Below are 19,751 nucleotides of genomic sequence, written 5' to 3'. Positions count from 1 at the left end.
GGAGCCAGAAGTGAAGAAACAGGCCTCTTCAGACAGCACTGGGTGCCATCTTCCACCAGCCAGTTACCACACTGGCCACAAGCCCCCAGGAGGCAACAGATCAGAGTCCAGGGCTGTGCCTGAGGCGAGATCCTTCCCACAGCTCTACCCAGACCTCTGCAGCAGGCAGGAGCTCCAGCACAAAGCACTGCAGTCACTGGGGGCACCTGACACCAGATACACCCTCTGTGAGCAGGGAGGTCACCAGAGCACCTTCAAAGCCTCTCTGACTCAAGCTCCCTCCTGAAACCAGCAGCCCTTCCACCCCCTAATCAGTAAATTCCCACCAGCAGCACGGCCATGCCAGCCCCACCACCCAACCTGAGGCGCAGAGCCCGCCCCGAGCTCATGCCAGCGCTGCTCGCCTGCCTGCCGGAGCACTGCGGAGACATCTACGCCTCTGCCAAGGCAGGCTGGCAGGAAGCCGGCCAAGAGAGCTCTGGAGATGGCTACAGAGGAGCAGGTGGAGCTGGGACATCCGCACCGAGTGGCTGCCTCCATGTGTGACAGCCTCGTTCCGCAGCGCGCTGCGCCCACTGCCAGGGCCGCGAGCAGCAGGGTCACTCCAAGGGATGTCACCTGCTCCAAATGTACTCTTCATCCATTAAAGACCCTGTGACACAGGGAACAGCAGGGCTCCAGTCTGCCAACAGCCAGAGGGGGTCAGAGCAGAGCTCTGAGGCACCTGGCCGGCCCACCACACACTAACAACTTGTTTCTCCTTCCTCCTTCGAGGTCTCAGCTGGCAATGAAAGTACAGGCAGGAGTGTGTGGTATTCCCTGGTTCATTAGGGGAAGCCCACAGGACCATGTGGAGGTTTGCTCACTGGAGCAGAGCAAGGCTTAATAAAGCTACCGCAGCTGGGCTGCAGGCAGACCTCAAGTGCCCATGCCAGGCCCCACATGCCAAGTCTTGTGGAAATTAAATGCAGAAACTCAAATGAGCTGTGCAGATCTAGCTGTTCAAACTCTGCTACCCCACTAGTACTTTTTTTTTTTCCTGTTTTACAACTCATGCAGCAACTCAGAGCTGTGTCCCAGAAGCTCTTCCTATGCTCAGGGCAGCACCCCCTTGCCCCTCCAAACATCTACACAGGCAAACCCCACTGCCCAGTTCCCCCTCACCCCGAGAAGCTATCTATATTCCTGTCAGCACCAACTCCATGCCTGGGGCCTCTGTGTCACCCAAGTCTGCGCAGCAATGCACTCCCCTTTTAACAAAGCAGCAGCATGCTGCTATAAAGGGATGAGTTTCTGTAGCAACCAGGCTGTACTTGTACAAACTCTGCCAAAGCACTAGATCTTTCCACAGACTGATACTTTAACGAATACACCATTTGTGAAACTGGTTTTTACATGCCTCAGAGGCTAGCAGTGAACTCTTCCCTGTTTTACCCCTCTGCTCCAGCATCACGCTGAGAGGATGCATTAAGTTTGTGCACGCATCACTCCTTTCTCCTGGGATTTTACAGGGAAGGCTGGTGTCTCAAACAGTTAACAGGACCCCCAATCACTCCAGGGGAGGCACCCAGCATCCCTGGGATCCCCCAGCCGATCCCAGCTGCAAAAGCAGGCTGGAGACGATCAAGGGGGAAGGGCACACCAGCCAGCAGCGCGTGGCTGCAAGCCCACACCCTGCCCATCACGTAGATTTGCGCTGGACCAGAAGAGTTAAAACAAGAAGCCATTCCACTGCATCTCCTGCAGCCCACTGCCAGGCACAGCCCGCTATTTCTAGTTAAGCGTGGGAGTGGAGAAGGATCCCTCCAAGTCTCCCACTAAGCCGGCGAGCTGCCCGCTGAAGTTGTTGGGTGCTGGCTGTACCACACCCCACAGCAGAGTTGGGCGAGCAGGGCTGCCGGGACTTTGGCGATCAGGCACAGGGGGGCCCTCCGCAAGCACAGCCCCCCCACCTGCAGAGCTCCCTGCCACCAGGGATTTCCTCAGGCTGCTGGAGCGAAGTTCAGCCTCACTCCTACCCAGCGTGTTCAGCCTCCTGACACCACACCCCCCCAACCCACTCCCTCCAAACACAGCAAGAGGATTTCTCCTCTCCCGGTGAGGTTATTCCTCCAGCAGCATTACAGCTCTGAGCAAAACAACCCCGGGCACCTCTCCTCTGCAGTGAGCTGACAGCAGAGCAGAGGGGGCTGTGGCACAAGCAGCCACAGCCTCCCCAACTCAGCTGTCACATTACACAAGCACCACAGCTCGAGAAGCCCCCATTAGCCACCGCCAGCGCCCTGTTACACAAGCACATCGCTCCACGTTAGCCTGAAACCAGCCAAAAACATAAACAGAATCCAACAACTGTTGCTGCGTGTGTTAGCAGACTCACCGGACTGTGTGCTGGTTTGTGCTGCAGTGTCAGAGTCCTGGGTGCTCCAGGGTCTGTCCCACCCTGTCAGGTTGAGGGACTGCAGGCCAAGGCACAGATCGTTGGTGTCTGGGAGGCCACGGGAAGACTCTTGCGTGGACGTAGGGAAGAGCATCCTGCTTGCCACTGCTTCTTCAGAATCTTGGATGTCTGCTCGGATGGAGAACAAACAGAAGCTTGAGAGTTCAGGGCTGCTTTTTTCTTTTTAAAGCAGGAGTTTTCCAAAGCGTTAAGCCCCAAGCCAGGTCTCGTGCCGCTCTGAAGCCACAGCTCCTGCAACCAGCAGTTGCACCCCAAAAGGGAGGGCTACCATATGTCCAGAATCCAGCCCCCCACCCCCCTCGGCCCCTCCACCTTCCTATCCCGTCTGCATTACTGACTGGGTCAGCATGTGACCAGGCTGCTGATGCTTACTGTGCTGACAGTGACGTCACTCAGCCATGCAAGAGAACTGCATCAGCTCTTACAAAATAAAGGTAAGAAAAAAGGGTAAGATTTCCCCTGACAGACAAGACGGTAGCAGGAGGAAAGAGGGAGCAGTTCCAGTAAATCAGGGGAGGCAGGCAGCACAAAGCAGGGCTTGTCGGCACAGCAGACACCAGGCTGGAGGCAGCAATCCCCTCAGCAACGACGAGAGCAGCAGCGACAGAACACAGTTAGTTTTAGTGCTACCCAGCTCTCCTGTCCCCGCCTCCCTCCACCCACAAAACCCAAAAACACTTTAGTCCTGGCCAGCTTCCACCTGCTGGCTCCGATACAGAGCCGATGCAAAGCTTCGCAATTCTGCTGGCATAATCTGTTTGGTTGAGCCTGGCCACTGTGCCTCACTGACTCGGCATTGTTTACCCCTGAGTAACAAGGATAACCTTCAACCCCCACTACCCAGAGAGCAGCCCATTATCCCCACTCCATCCCGAGCGGGCACATCCTGCCCGTACCGGAGGAAGAGGGCTGAGCAGATCCATTTCACATCAGGAATTTTTCATGGCCTGTTACCTTTTGCCCACCTAGTCCCCCTTTTTCCCAGCCCTCCCCGATCCTGCAGGATATTCACAAGCCTATAGTACTGGAGATGTGGATTCTCACCCTGGTTTAAGCCTGTGCCAACAGCCTAAGGAAACACAGCAGGTTCATAGTCTGAGAATTCCAGTTTAACGCAGGGATCTGGGGGCTGGTGAAACCACAAGATGCTCAGCTGTGCTACCCGAAATCTGAGTCAGAGGGCATTTATAAGCCAACTCCCAAGCAGCAGCAGCTGTCTCCTCCTCCTCCGCCTGCCCCCACAGCCTCCCACTGTGCCATCAGATGTACACCTCACTCCACACACTGCTCCCGGCTCTTCCGCAGGCGCTGCAGCCGCTTCAGTCTGTCACATTATCCCTCACGTGAAGCCCCGGCCATCCCAGACAGCCCAACAGCGCTCCTGGCCTCCTTTTCGGCATCCACATCCCATGCCACGCCGATGCCCATGAGCAAAGCCCAGGCAAAGGCAGGTGGCAGCTGGGTAACCCATGTGTGACACAGGCCACTGCTGCCAGAGGCAGGACACTTGCCTTCACCCAAGGGCACTTTGGGAGCACCAGCATTCCCAGACCCCAGTGAGGGGACTGAGGCACTGCAGGCAGGATCAGAGCATTTAAAACCATAACCTGCTGACAACATGTCACCTTCCCCCCTCCCAGCTACAGCCTCCTCCACAGCACTACACCAGGATTTCCTACTCGTAGTAGTACTAGTACAAGCTGTAGAGCCAATTCAGTCACATTACTACCAAGCACCTGTAACAGCATCTATTCCTCTGACAGCATCACACCACATCTCCAGCATGGTATTTCACTGCATCAATTCTTCCCAGATAGTTTTCTGATTGCTTGTTTTGGACATCTCTAACATAGGGAGGAGAGGATCAAGACACAGTGCTCAGCCAACTCAGTTCCCACAGCAACCATAACTTGTCCATATGAATATGTAACATTCCTGCCTTTATGAAAATGCACAAGCGCTGTGTACGGATCCCTCCCCTCCCTGTGCAGCAGGCGACTCCCTTCCCTTTGGGGACCAAGAATCTTGCTAGGTCTCAAAAAACATAATCTCCACCAAACTTCATCTTCTGGGAAGTATGGACACAGAGTAGGGACACACAGCACAACCTGAATCCCAACAGCTCGGATGAAACCCACAAGTGAAGAAATAAGGAAAATTGGGAACAAATTTATCTGTGACAGGAAGAACTCACTCTGCAGCATCCAGCCATGTTCTCCCTCACAATCCACATTTTTCAGGAAATAAACTGTTTTGTTTAATTGAACCAAATCAGATTTAAGTAAAAGATCCATGATTCCCTATGATTACTTTAACCCACATTAAAAACAAACTCCCTGCAATCCAGTTACAGTTGTAACTGCAGAAGCACAGAGCAGAATCCACTCAGATAACCAGCAGTTTTTAATTAGACCTTTTCCCATCGGAAGCCAACAGCCAACCCAAGCTGCTTCCCCTTTAATACTTCCAGCAAGGATGAAAGACAGATACAGGCCATCCAGCCAAAATATCAACTAAAAAAAACACAAAGAACAGACTTCTGGACTAGTTATTTTTAAAAGTCAGGAGTCTGGAGATTTCTTATACAGCAACCAATTGTTGCAGGCAGAAGAAACTAATCAGACACTAGAGCAGGAAGAATTAAATTTCCGACAAAATTTAGTCTGAAGAGTCATAACCAAGTTACTAATAGCTAAATGTCTACCAAATACTAAATAACTTCCCTTTGTAACCTGACACAGCCCAACCCAAATGCTTTGCTGCAGTTTTTTCCAAGCACCAACCACCAGCACAAGCCCTTCCAACCTGGATTTTTCCCTGGAGTTGCCACTGGAAGCCAACCATTCTGGCAGAGGGAGTAGTGCTGCGCTGGGCTCATGCCCGAGCGTCTGGGAGAGACTGAGCTCCTGCCTCCCAAGCCTGTTGGGTTTGATTTCAACAGTATGATGAGAACAAAGTCCTTAACAAAACACTCCCTCACTGGCCTTGGAGCAAGTATCTCTCCTGGGTGACTCCTTCCTGCCTGTCCAGGAGATCCCTGTAGCCAGGCCACACAGCTTTCCACACCATTGCCCACACGGAAAGCTGCATTTTCCACGCTTTAACTGTGAGCCTTGGATTTAAGACATTCCAAAGGCTCTTGAAGGTGAGGATCTCCAGAGCTCAGCTCTCACCTGCAGGCAAGTACAGCTCCCACAGCCCCAGACCAGCCCACCATCCCCACCCACACCACTTTAGGCAGGTGAGTTTCCACATAGGAAACTGGGCTGGGGAGCTCATCTGGTTAAAACCAAGCCACAGGGAGTTAATTTTAAGCCTGGTTCGCTCCCCTGATCTGGTATGCAGCACGGCTGCACCAACCAGGCACTTCAAACAAGAAAATATATAGGAAATTACAGGCTAAGCCTGTGTGGGAAGGCCTGGCAGCAGAAGCTGTGATCCACAGGCAGGTTGTGGGTTAAGGGAGCAGGAGGAGCAGGGAGCATGATTCAGTTCCCAGCCCATAGCGGCAGCATCTCTGTGCCATCAGTCTGGAAAGGTGCTGCTTCAACCTAGCACGAAGTTGTTCAGGTATTTGAGCCTTGCAGATCTGGGAAGGACAGCTAAAAAAATCCAGCAAACAGGGTTTTTCTTCCTCTGGGTTTTCTCATAATGGTTACTCAAACATGAACCAAATCAAATCCCATTCCCTATGACCTCCATAGCCAGGAGAAATCCCTCATGCTGGTTTCTACCAGACCCTGAATACAGATGAAACCCCTCCTTGATTGTGAGCCCCAAGCATTGAAGGCAGAAGAAGGGTAAGCCCAGCTCAGCTGTAGGCTCCATTCACTGACAAAAACAGATTCACCCCGTGGATTAGAGCTCTGACCAAGGCTGAGCTTCTAAACCAAACCTGAAGAAGCCAGAGGTGGGGGAGAAGCCTTCATATGACAAATAGGAAGGCAGCAGCCAGCAGCAGCATTGCTTTGCTTTCCACACTTCTCTACATCTCCAGTTGTAAATGCTAGGAATTGCATCCCTGAAAATTAAGCCTCTAAAGTGCCTTCTGCACACAAGACAAATACCCAAGTGAAAGCTTTCAGATGAGCCGACCATATTCCCAAAGTGCAGTGGAGATCATCAGGGACTTAAAGCACTTGTTCAGCATAAACCTACTAGCTACAAGAGGTTTTTCTGAAACACAACTAAGCATCTCCCCTGTAAGCTGAAAAGTTCCTGAAGTGGAGACACTGCTGCATGACCTGTTTCACAGCCAGATGAAGGAGTCTGCCTTATTCCATAACCACAAAAACTTAAGCAGCTGGGAAACAGCTACTTCAAAAACCAAGAGGCACTGCAACAGTCTTGCTGCTCAACCTCCCTCTTCCAAGAGTAACAGAGACTGTCACAGAATTACAGCACCAGAATTTCAGTGACAGAGCTCAGCACCAATCAGAAATCTGCTGGATCTTCAGGAACACCATCAATCTGTGACCACTGCAGAGTACAACAGCTCTAGGCCAAGCTCCTGCTCTGCAGAATACTGACCTGCTTCCATCTGCAGATATACAAAACCTAATTACTAGAGCCACTTTCCAGTAGAGAGAAGCATCATACTTATATAGGCAAAGACCAGGCAGTGTGACACCTTAAACCCAAAAGCCAGCAAGACCAAGGGAAGTAAATGCACTCTTACCTGGAGCATAGGTGTCAAATTTCCCTATTTTGGATGTGTACCTGGCATCCAGCATTTCTTTGGAGCAGGCAGAATGGTTCTGCCAGCTTCAGGTTGAGCTCCTGTTAACAGTCTCACTCTGCCTCAGTACCTCCAGGTAAGCAGAGCTACCTTTTGGGTCTCTGCATCCTAGGGCATTTTGTTCCCTGATCCAAGACTATGCATATCAGGTCAGCTGCATCCAGCGCTGTCTGGAATGTTTCCTTGGGGCCGCAAGGCACGGAAAAGCAGAGGAACTTACATTACAGTTATCAGAGACACTTTTTGGAGGGCCAAACAAGTGATAGGTCATTAATTGACTGCAGTTAAGAGCAAACAGGAAGCCGATTTAGTCATCAGCTAGTCTGGGTTTGCATTTGTCCTTCAGTTTTCCTTAAATAAAGCAGCCACAGAGTCATTAAAGCCTGATGGGCCACAACTAACAGCCTTTACACACTGAACTTGGCACCTGAAGCCTCTCCCATCCGAAGGAAGTCATTTAAGCATCTCCCATTCTTCACACAATGGACTGTCAAGGTAGAGCAAAATAATAGCTGCTTTGTTGCTGTTAAATGAGGAGAGCTTAATGAAAGAGATCACTGTTGCTGGGACATTTGGGGTACCTACATGTCTTTAAAGTTCCTTTTAAACAAAGCACTGCCTTCGGTTGAAACCAGGTACAGGCATGCAAAAAGCTCCCGTGGGAGCTTTACTCCCAGTTCTAATAAAGCTGGAAGTTGTGCCCACAGAAAGAACAGGGTGACTTCAAAAGCTAGTGCAGGTAGCAGCACCTTCCACGCAGCAAGGCCCAGCTTTAAAGCCTGGCAAACAAACCACCAGCCAGTTAAACTGCTCTTGCTCACGTTCCTATTCAGAAAAGCGATAAACATACGCAACAACTTTAAACCACATTCCTGCAAAAGCAGCTGCTCAAGGACAGGCAGCTGTTCCAGCAGGAGATGCTGACTCCTGCCTCTGTCAAGGCCACACCGTCTCTCCCTTCTCCAGCACCAACCAAAAAGCCACTAAAGGTTAAGGTCTGCACTGAGGAGGTTTTGCCTTTCTCCAGAGAGGACTGAAGCAGCTGGACAGGCAGCAGTTGAGAAGCACCATGACCCTGTGCCAGAAGCCACCAGACAGGTTCTACAATGACAGCTCTCCCACACCACTGCACCCCACAGTCTGGGAGAGCACCCAGAGCCTGGCGCTCAGACAGCTCCTCCCACAAACCGCGGGGGTGGACAGCCCGGGCATCCCAACACAGCTGGCTTCGACAAGGCAACCAAGTTCACCAAGGATTATCATCAGCTGCAAACTGATCTTTACAGAGATCCAACTTTAGGTGTGACAAGCTGAACCTGCAGCCGCAGTCCCAGCTCTGCCCAGAAGAGGATTACACTGACTGCGTGGACCCAGGAGTGCTGAATCAGCCCGTCCTCTCACACTGCTCAGGCTGCTGCTGCACTGATCCCAGCACGGCCTCACTGTCAGCCCAGGAAAGCGTCTCCACACGTGCTTCCCCAATAGCATTAATGAAAGGTCACAAACTTCTGCCATCTCTTCTCCACCACGTGTAATCCTCTTAGCACTCAAAGGGGCTTCTTCAACACAAGTCCAAGCTGGGATAAATTTAGTTTGACCTGAAGATGACGGCTGAAAAGCTTGAGGGACCACAAAGAGATACAAGTCCAAGCATTTACTGCTGGAATAAAGCCTCTTCCCCAAGCTCTGCCATTACAGGAGCTTAGGCTGCAAAAAGACAGTCCTTTCACCTGTTATAACTACTAAATTCATGGTGGATCTCCAGATTCATTAAGCCTGCCCAAGCAAGGAGCTCCATGATGATCTAGTCTAACTACAGTTGCTCCTGAACAAAGTAAAAGCACCACAAACTCAGGAATTGTTCAGAAGTGACTTGAATTGGAGCAATGATAAAACGCCACATGAGATGAAGGGTCTCTGCTCCACTGGTCACCTACCCAGAAGTTCATACAAGGGCAAGGCAAACAGCTCCAACCACCTGTTCTAGGCTTAACCACCTGCCCATATACCGACACTATATTCTGAATTTTAGCAATCAGCTGCTCAGCCTTACAGCCATCAGGTGTGAATTTCTGCACAACCCAGGCCAGGGTCCAGGTGTCAAAGTAACTCCTCCATTACAGATCATAGGTACTTCAGGATTCACATTCCTGCTGACACTGCCAGCTTTTTCATGGAGAAGACTCTCATTAGCAATGTACCAAACATGAAGAGCAGCTCCTGCACTTTTCAGCTCCAAAGACAGGACAAAGCTTGAAGAGCCATTGTATTCAGGCCCTCCTTACCCACTTAGAGGTCCCAGCCTCCAGCATTAAGGAAACAAGGTTGGGACTGCAAGGAGACCAGTAATTCTGAGCTGCCAACACTGGCAGATGCTGATTCATCCACGAATTTACAGCTGGTAACTGCTGGCCCAAGTTCCCTTATCAGTACTTTCTCATTTCCATTAGCCCAAGGCAGCACACCTCCAGCTCAGCTCAGCAGCAGTATCCTTTGGGAAGTGATAAATTCTTTCCTCACAACACCATAGGCATTTGTGTCACCATACAAGGAATCTGACATAAGCTGAAACCCTCCTGTCTCAGTAACTACTGCTGAACAAGGCCCCTACCCTGGTAAGACTGGTCTTCAGCTGCCACAGCAGGGAAAAAAGCTGCTTAGGGTGTTGGCAGTGCACAACTCTGGTTTCCCTGCAGCAAAAATAACATTTGCTAGAGAAAGGCACTCTTTTTTACATCCAAGTGCTAGTGCACTTGCCCTATGAGAGGTCTTCCACAGGACTTACTGATCACCCAAAACAAGCAGTTTAACACCACTGGGAAACTCAAAGAGTTTACAGGCACAGCATGACCAGTAAAACCCTCTGTTCCAGACATCCCTAGGAAAAACCAGAGTAAATGACAGAACAAGCAGAGATTTGCAAGCAGCAGGTCGGTAAAAAGGTCTACTTCAGTGCCTGCCAAACACCCCCATCCCTCAGAGAAGAGTTTTCAAAGTCAAATACAGCACTGCAAGTTAAAATTGCTGTGCCAGGTCTTAAGCACAGACCTAAAACCAGAACTAAACCACATCTTCACAGGACCAATCTACTCTACCATGCAGAGACATCTCCTCTTTGGCAAGCTGAAACTCAAACAGAAAATACCATGAGCATGTTCTAAGGTTCTATGAAATAGTCCCATTCCAAATGGAGTAAGAAGGGCTATAGCTAATATTTCAACAAGGAAGCTAGAAAAAACTCTTTCATGAACCCACTGCAAGGAGATAAAGGAAAGTATTTCTGTTTATTCTCCTTTATGCTTCCAATGTATCCAGATCAGATACAGCACTGGTTATTACTGTGCCATGGGACAAAAAAAATAGCCAAACCAGCTCAATCCAACAGAAAATCTCTAAAAGTGCACCACTAACCTGAATTGGTTAATGTTCACTACACCATTGCTCAGAAGTAGCCAGCATAGCCCCCAATTCCACTTTACCAGGCAGGTTTCAAGCAATGCTGGCAATGGATCCAGGCCTCGAAGCAAGCAATTCACTTCCTCTGGTATTTCTGCAGAGCCAGCACGGGATCACATGGCCAGATCAGCCCCGGGTCCACGCTGCTAAGTCCTCAAAGCACCCAGGAGATTAAGCTGCACTGGAAGCCATCTGGTAGCAGTCATTTCACGAGCCCAGAACAAAGTTGCACAGTGCAGGCAGCAAACAGACCCACACGGTGCCCAGACACTCATTTAGAGCCTTTTTCCACACCCATTTCATTAAACCTCAGTTTACCCATGAGGCCAAGGAAACCCTGTCTCCATGTGACTGCAGACAAACCTGCTCTGCCCAGGGCACCCTGGCAAGGTCATCAGCTGGAGGAGTTCAGCCCTTCACTTCCCACTTTGTTTTGGGACATATCCTGAGGGGCTAGTTAGCTTCCAATAATGGCCGGAGGGTTTATTGACCCTGTAATTCAGAGGCTAGAGAGGCAAGAGAAATCCCTTTCAAGTGCCCAAATCCTTGGCACAAGCTCTGCTGCTCAGAGGTGTGCTGGCAAAAGGAGTATCAGGCACAAGTACATTTACTGGCAGACCTGGGCTGCTGCAAAGGGACAAAAACACGTCCTTCACTTGGATAAAAATAAGACCAGGCCAAACACTCTCTGCTTTGGCACAGAACTTCCATCTTGAGGCAGCAGAATGTGCCCACTCCCCTCAGCCTGGAGGAAACAGAAGCCTGCAGCACTGATTTCATCACACCAAGCTGGCTTTGCAGGGAAGTCCGCACCCACCTGTGCTCTTACATGCAGGTTAACTGACCTGTGGCAAATATGTTTTTTCAAAATTCTTTTGCAATTTCAATGTATGCAGCAACTCAGCTCTGCTAACCTTGAGAGCAGATGAATCCGGCCTCCAGGAGAGGCAGACTCAAGGAGCCTGCTGGAGGTATTCCCACCAGGAGTTGGCAGGTCAGGCAGGGAGCACTCACATCCTGCCCGCAGTACCACAGGGAGGCAAGCACCTTCCCAGGCACCTCCACTGCCAGGGAATACATGGATTATTCATTTCAGGCAAACAAGCAAAGCCCCCCAAGTACCGAGCATGCCAACACCCACACCACTGAGGATTACTACCACCACCATCTGTTCACCAGGCCCCACCAAGTGCCACCCCACTCCAGCAGCCCCCCTCCATCACCTGGCAGGGTGTCACATTTGCTTTTTGTGACAGGCGTGGTGCAGACTCCACTGAAATCCAGAGAGTTGTCCAACATGGCATTTATTCGGCGGAATATATCCGCATTGCTGCAAGTGGAAAGTGCAGGGGCATTCGGGCTATCCCAGCAGTCTTTTATGCTCCTCACAGGATCTTCTTTCTGGTAAAAAAGAACCAGTATGTGTGTCAAATAGGCAAGTACTCAGCTTTCAACACATTGTGGAAAGCCTGGACTGCCTCCAATATTCACATTAGCTTAGGTCTTAGCAACACTCAAACCCAATTCTTGGCATTAAAGAAGCAATTAAGCAAACGGGTCAGCAATTTGTCAGCACAGCACACCGGAGCAGACTGCCCATCACACACAAATACCAGGAATGGACTTTATACTGACAGCCAAACCAGCTGTGTTGTGAACACAGCTCCCTGCTGGTTTTCTCCTGCACATCACAACACCAGCAGAGATCTGGTTAATGAGGGCACACACCTTCTACCCCAAAATTGGTCTCCTGACACCAAGGGACAAGTGGGATGCCCATGCTCCAGGCAGACACCACAAGGAACCACAGCAGCTCCTCTTATGCACACACAGGAGCACAAGGCTCACCTCACTACCCATCTCAAAGAGTTCTGAATAGCATCTTGGAATGATCCAAGTGAGCAGCCATCACTCCAGGTTTGCAGAAAAAACCCAAACAACACTGCTTACCAGCTAAACAAACAGCCCCAAATCCTGAGGAAAGGCAGAAGATAAAATCCTGATCTTCTCTTCAGGCAGCAGCTCCCGACCACAAAGGTAGTTACCCCAAACCATCCCTGCTTTAGCACAACCCTCCACAGACACAGACCCACCAGCATCAAGGTTTTGCAACCATCCTAAAAAAGAGTTACCTCTTGTAAAGCCTCAGCCTGAGAAACATAAGCCCTTCCTGCACCCTGGTGTCGGTCCAGAGAACTGGGAAGAGCAGCTGCTTTCCCAGCTCTGCTCACAAGCCACTGACATACAGGTTCGTTCAGGAGCAGCTGCTCCACATTTGAGCCCCTGACAATTTAGAAGCGACTACGCTTCATCGCTACCAGTGTTCTGAGGCCGAGGACAGGTCTACCCACCGCAGAACTCTGCTCCCGAACATGCTGAGCGATAGGTATCACCGGTTTAAAGAGAGGAGCAGAGAGGCACAACCCCGCCAGTCCTGGCCTCCGAAGCAGAATACTGGCCACTAAATCAAGTTAAATTCGAATCCAAAGAACTGAAGAGCATCAAGTCTGGCAAACGAGCCCCTGCTCCTCCAACACACACCAAAGCTCTAAATTGGACCATTTGTACTTGTCAAGAAGACACTTAATTACACGCACCTCTTGGATGTGCTTCTGCAACTTTCAGGCCTCACTAACCTCCAGTTCTACTTCACTTGCAAACAAGTCTAAAGCACCGAGCTGTTTTTACTTTCAAATGACTCCTTGCGGATCGTTCAAGGAGGCTGGTCTAAACTGAGCTTCACGTGGCGACGGGATATTAGCCCAGTCCATGCCTGGCACTTATATTCCACCCCCCACACCGTCATTAGATGAGCACGATCTGATCGTTTTCTGCGCCTCCCCACCACATATCTAAAAAGCGAAGGAAACAGTCCTGGAAGCAGCAGGAATGAGCTACTGAACCGTCAACTCGCACGGTGCCTTCAGGCGGGACACAACAATTGCCGGAGAACTCCAGCCCGCTTAGGACTATTAGCATCTCTATAGCGCTGAGGGATGGGATCTTTGGCTATTGAAATGCTCATAGCTGTGCAGGAAATCACGCTATGAAAAGCCAGTGTCCATAAAGGAGACATAATAAGACGAATAAAGGGAGAGACTGTCCACTGGGGCATATGCCCGCGGGGTTCTCTCTCGGTTTCAGAGGGCACAGCCTCCTTTTACCCTAAACTCCTGGCCACATGTTGCCCTCCTCCTTTCCCCATCAGCTGAGGTACTAGGAAGGCACAGCCTTCCAGAACCGCCTACCCCTCCCCCCTTCAAACACGTCTTTTTCCCCCCAAAGTTCAGAAACTCAGGCTTGTTGGGACCCCTTGTCTGTTTCAGGAGTCAAGCTGTTCGGTTTCTGTAACAAACCTGCGGCTTGAAGTTGGTATGGACGTTTAGAACCATTTCAAACACGTTAACACCCATACCCTCACCAATGGTTTGTAAATACACGAGCACACATCAGAGCCCACCGCCAGCCAAGGCGCCGGTAGTCTGGAACATTAACAAGAATGAAACAAGGTAAGGCTAAAAAGGAGCTGCAGGCTGAGAGAACACGCTTTAAGTCGTCTTTATAAAGAGCAGCTGGAGTACAGAAGCTCAAATTACAAAAGTATTGCCAGTCATCTTTAATAAAAATGAGCGCCGCATCAGGCTGCCTTGGCACAAGCATGAAATTCCGCATTCTACTCCTGTTCCTGTAGAAGAACCACTTCCAGCGGGAGGCAAAGCTTTTCCCTAGGAGTCTGCAGTAGCAAGACAAAACAACCCGGAGCAGGCAGCTGAACGCCCCACCCGTTCCTTCTCATTTAGCCTCCACAACTGGCAGCACCAGTCCTGCTCCAAACCGGAACAAAAACCAGCAAGAGCACAGCCAAGCCTTTCCACAAAAATCCCTTCTGCTAAGAGAGCTTTTAACCCTGGACTGTATGGATATCCTTGAGATATTGCAATCATCCTGGACACAAGGCAGAGGGGACCTTGCAGCACTGCAACCCTTGTAGGAAAGGCTCGTGGCTCCCCCTCCCCCAACCCTAAAATAAGATACCCCTTTGGGAATAGCTCTGCAAGTCTCCAGATCACTCAGAGCCCAAACCAGCCCCAAGAGCCTGGAGAGGATGGTGGCAAGAGTTTACAAACTGGAGAATCCACCCAAGTGCTTCCATCTCGGAGTCAACACCAACGCCCAGGTAAACACACCATGCCTGAGCCTGTGTCCCCAGAGCCGGTGCTGCTGTATCATCCCCAGCCACGACGAGCAACACAGCACTCCAAAGCCCAGGTAGGATTTGCTTTCCCTACCCAACCTGGAAGGAATTTGGCAAATTCAACACACTGCCTCTCCAGGTTTCCCCGGAAGCTCTCCACACTGCGGCTACAAGCTACAGATTCCCTCTGCTTCCAGAAGCACTGGCCAAGCAGAACTGGTGGATCCTCCCGGCACCGTGAGACACCCTGGAGTGTAACCAGTGACCCAACGGCCATTCTCAGCCATTCCATCCTGCTACACCTCACAATCCCAATCCAGAGGCCCAGACACAGCCTTGTCAGGGGATGAACAAATCAATGGAGGAACTGATCCAGCTGACAAGTGCTTTAAAGCCACCAGGAGTCAAAGTTACTTCCTAATACATGGCAAGACACCCAGTCTCTAAGAGAGTTAGAAGCCCCTGGATCAGATCACTTTCTAGGGAAGCCCCTGGATCAGAACCAAAGGAGAAGAGCAGTCCAGTTCTCTGCAGCAGGCACATAGTGCCACAGAGCAATTGATTCTGAGACTCTAGGTTAAGTCACCAGAGGTCAGAAACACAGACCCATGCAGCATCATACACAGACACACAGCAAGATGAACTCAGGCCCGAGGGCAGTCCTCCATATCCTGACTAAACTAAGAACTTACATCCAAGCAGGAAAACTCATCCCCAGGACACAGAGGTTTCAAGGAGGGTACTGAAAGGCTCCAGACCCCTCTTGCAACCCGAAGAAACACAGGGAATTGAGAAAAGGAGCGCTAAGAAACAGAGAGGAGTTCCCCTCCCTCAGAGTAAGAGGGCCAGCAAGCCTTACCGCCACGGCAGGGAACTCTTGTTTGCCGGCTGTCCATCAGGAAGCTGGCAGGTCCCTGCAGTTGCCATCCCACGAGCCCCAAGAAGACCCCACAGCCTGCAGAGTTTGCCTGCAGGAGGACCCACCCCAGGCACAACCAGCAGCACTCAGTCAGTGGCACAATACACACCTCGGCAGCAAACCACCCCAAAGCTGTCCGAGGCAAGTAGAAATAAGGAACCTCCACAGCCCCAAGGCACACACACCTGCAGGAAACCTAGAGATAATGAAATCCCAGGGCTAGGCAGAACCTGCAGCATCACAACAGCACTGGCACAGGATTAGGATAGCCTAATCCTTAGGGAAATCATTAAACACAGCTCGGCTGCCAGTATGGCCAAGATGTGCATTAGCTCCTGGGGATGCTGTGGAACAGGCAAGGCTCAGCTACAATCCAGCCTTTGCTTTTTGCCTCTTCCATAGAAATTTCACCCAAGCAGTGCCATGCCCTGAAGGGTTCTTGGAGTTGTAGCTACAGCCAAGAGGGCCCTTCAATCCCAAGGCAAAATTTAAGAAGCTGTTAAAATGGTGCCCGTGTCAACATCAAATCAAGGTAGCTCCATACTTCAATGAAAGGCAGGTCAGAAAATCCCTTTTTGTTGGTACGTTTTGCTTCCCAAGTTGAAGTCAGCTACACGCCTGCAAAACCTGACATTGGTGTAACTGTTTCCACCAAGCAACACACTCCTACCCCCAACTCACCCCAAAATTAGCCAAGGCTGCACTAGCTCTCCCATCATCAGCAAGACTAAGGTTAAGCAGCTGTCTCAGGATATACTGAGTAGAAATGTGTTGAACACACCTGGCTGGAATTAAGACTGGTCTTAATTCACAGGTGAGCACAGGCTTCAGAAAAACTCCAGTTTTGCCCAAATCCCTGTTTTTAAAGGCATTGCATCATCAAGGCAGCTTTTTTTTTTTTAAAACAAAACATTCTGAAGCCAGCACTCACAAGCAGCTTTGTACACATGCAATACTCACAGCTACCTGTTGCAGCAGCTTGTCAAAGCTGAATAAGGTTTTTATTGGTTTTGGGAGACTGTTCCACAAACTGCAGCAAAGCAACGGAGCCCTGAAACTCACACCTCAGCCCAGCTCCCACCCTGTGCACAGCTGTACCTGAAGCCCCTCATCAGCACTCCAGGTGCCAGCACACCTTGTTAGTCCACGACACAGGCACCAGTAATGAGGATTAATTGGTTTCAGCTGGGGAATAGCAAAGGACAAAAAAACCCCGAAGTTGTTTTTCAGCAGACTTGTCTCACTCAGAAAAGTCACCTTTTCTCCATACTCAGTTACCAACTGAGTCTCCTGCGTCACCCCCCCTCACCCCAGCCAGACAATAAATGGACTTTCAGCTTATGGTTTAAGAATAAAACAGCACCTTAGGTCACCTTAAACACTAAAAAGGCAGTTTAGAAGCGTACAAAAGTATCACTTGCATAAGTACAAGTGCCCGCTCTAGCCAAAACATACCCCACCATCCAAACCTGAGCTCAGCACCTCCAACCCAGCTTTGTCCCCCCTAAAACCCCAAAGAGTGGAATAACAGGTTGCTAGGCTGGGATCCGGTTTTCTCCGGTTTCCCTGAAGGCAGCATCGGTCAGTTGATGGGGTCCCTGAGCCTGAGCTCCGTCAGTCCCCTGTTCCCCAGGGGTACCTCAGCACCAGGACCCCCTCGAGACCAGTCCAAAGGGAATGGGGATCCAGTATCAGCGCTCCCACAGGAAGTGGGAGAACTCCATCCACTGCTGTCCTGAGAGTTCGGAGTTCCCATCCGCTCTTCACACAAGCGAGCCAGGCGGGAACATCACCCACCCCCCCAGCAGCACCGCCGCGTGGAACCACGTGGAGGGGCGGCCTCGCGAGACGGCACATGTTCGCACTCACCGGCGGGAAGGCCATGGGCGACGCTGCGGGCAGGCGGTCCCAGAACGCTGCAAAAGCGAGCCACGAGGACGGCGAAGACACCGAGAGCGGCAGGGTCCTTCCTCCCGGCCCGCGGCTTTTATGGGCCGGGCCGGGCCGGGCCGAGCCTGGGGCGGTGGGTGGGGGCACGGAGGGAGGGGAGGGGGTGCCGCTGAGGGGCGGAGCTGCAGCGCATGCGCGCGGCACGCGCCGGCCGCGTGGCGTCTGCCCGCCGCCATCGGCCGGTTCCCGCCAGCGCCTCGCGGCGCCGCCTCGCCCCGGGCGCTTTGAGGGGACGGGGCGCCCACAGCTTAACGTGGGATCCCCTGAGGGATTCAGTCAGCTCCCCTGAGGGATAGGGTGGTGGCACTGCACTGTCCGGCTTCAGCCACCCTCCCAGGGACGCCCCAGCACTGGCAGCTGCCACCTGCAGGATGTGGCACTCCCTGTGCCCCCACCGTGAGGGGAATGGGATCCCCCTCAGTTAAACTGAGATCCTCAAGGGCAGGCTTAGTGTCATCATTTCTTCACACGTGGGCTGTGGTACTCAGCCCTCTCAGCTGTTAGATCAGCCCCTCTGAGTGGAGTGAGGTGGTGGTGGTACTGTGGTGCCCAGCTGTAGCCCCTCGGGGGCACCTCAGCACCAGAAGCTCTCCACTCGTGGGCTGTGGTGCTCACTGAATACCCCATGAGGGAATGGGAGTCCTGAGGGGTTAAGTCAGCCCCTCTAAGGGGAGTGGGATGGTGGTGGCACTGCCCAGCTGGAGCCCCTTGGGGACATCTCAGCCCTGGCAGAATTCTATGTTCCTCTGAGGGGAACAGGACCCCAAGGGTCAGGGGACAGGACTTAAGGATTTAAATCAGCCCCTCTGAGGGGTCTGGGATGGTAGCAGTTCTGAGTATTCACTTCAGCACCCCAAGGGCCCTCACCACATATAGGCTGGGTCTTCACAAGCACTCTGTGAGGGTGTGCAGGAAATCACACTATGAAAAGCCAGTGTCCATAAAGGAGATAGATGAGTCCTGCAACTTTATTTGAATAAAGGGAGAGATTATCCACTGGGGCATATGCCCGCAGGATTCTCTCTCTCTCAGTTTCAGGGGGCACAGCCTCCTTTTAGCCTAAACTCCTGGCCATATGTTGCCCTCTTCCTTTCCCCATCAGCTGAGGTACTAGAAAGGTACAGCCTTCCCGAACCACCTACCACACATTCTCCCTTCAAACACATCATTTTTCCTCCAAAGTTCAGAAACTCAGGCTTGTAGGGACCTTTTGTCTGTTTCAGGAGTCAAACTGTTTGGTCTCTGTAACAAACCTGCATCTTGAAGTTGGTATGGACATTAAGAATCATTTCAAGGAGCCCTCACCAGTGGAATTGTTTGTAAATACATGGGCACACATCTTTCCTGTCAAGGGGAATGGGGTTCCCCAAGCATCACTGCTGGCAACTCCCACACATGGGCTGTGATGCTCACTGAGCCCCTCATGAGGGGATGGGACCTCCAAGGGCTTAAATCTGTCTGTCAAAAGGGGATGCAATTGTGGCACTGCCTGGCTGGGGCTCTTCTGAGGGTGTCTTAATGCCAGCAGCTCTCCATGCATGGGCTGTGGAACTCGCTCTGCCCCTTTTGATGGATGAGACCCCCAAAGGGCTCTCAAATGAGCCTCCCCCATGAGGCCAATATGTTGGTGGCAGTGCTGCAGTGCCCAGCTGAAGCCCCCCAGGGACACCTCAGCACCAGCATCTCTCCACACACAGGTTAAGCCCACTCTGTGGGGAATGTGATCCTCAAGGGCTAAAATCCTGCCCCTAAGGACTTAAATCAGCTCCTCTGAGGTACTGTCATGGTGGCAGTGCTGTGTCTTTCAGCTTCAGAACCCCCAGGGCCACCTCAGTGCCAGCCTCTTGCCACACACAGGCTGGGTGTGCACTGAGCCCACTCTGAGTGGCATGGGACACAAAGGGGTTAAAATGGGTTCCCCAAGGAAAGTGGGGTGGTGGCAGTGCTGTGGTGCCTGGCTTTAACCCTTCCAGAGCCCCTTTGGCTCCAGCAGCTCTCCACACACAAGTTCAGCACTCACTGGGCTCCCCATGGG

The 19,751-nt window shown here is 51.5% G+C and overlaps 1 protein-coding gene across 6 annotated transcripts in view; it reads right to left on the bottom strand.

The window, feature by feature from the left end:
- The window catches only part of CPEB1 (cytoplasmic polyadenylation element binding protein 1), a 37,980-nt gene extending 20,246 nt beyond the window's left edge, over positions 1-17,734 (bottom strand). For 2 of the 6 annotated variants that reach the window (XM_040077568.2, XM_040077569.2), the window contains exons 1-3: positions 17,636-17,734; positions 11,876-12,053; positions 2,378-2,566 (exon numbers count right to left, since the gene is read on the bottom strand). In XM_040077568.2, the coding sequence (XP_039933502.1) occupies positions 2,378-2,566; positions 11,876-12,053; positions 17,636-17,650 (382 nt within the window). In that variant the 5' untranslated portion in view covers positions 17,651-17,734. Of the gene's footprint in view, positions 1-2,377; positions 2,567-2,830; positions 2,987-3,502; positions 3,597-5,263; positions 5,386-11,875; positions 12,054-17,635 lie in introns of those variants that run through there. The other 4 variants (XM_040077571.2, XM_040077572.2, XM_040077574.2 and 1 more) reach the window with 3 other exon arrangements.
- Positions 17,735-19,751: the final 2,017 nt, after the last annotated feature.

This window comes from Hirundo rustica, chromosome 13 (assembly GCF_015227805.2).
Source record: "Hirundo rustica isolate bHirRus1 chromosome 13, bHirRus1.pri.v3, whole genome shotgun sequence".
Lineage (NCBI taxonomy): Eukaryota > Metazoa > Chordata > Aves > Passeriformes > Hirundinidae > Hirundo > Hirundo rustica.
This window is presented reverse-complemented; position numbering and strand designations above follow the sequence as displayed.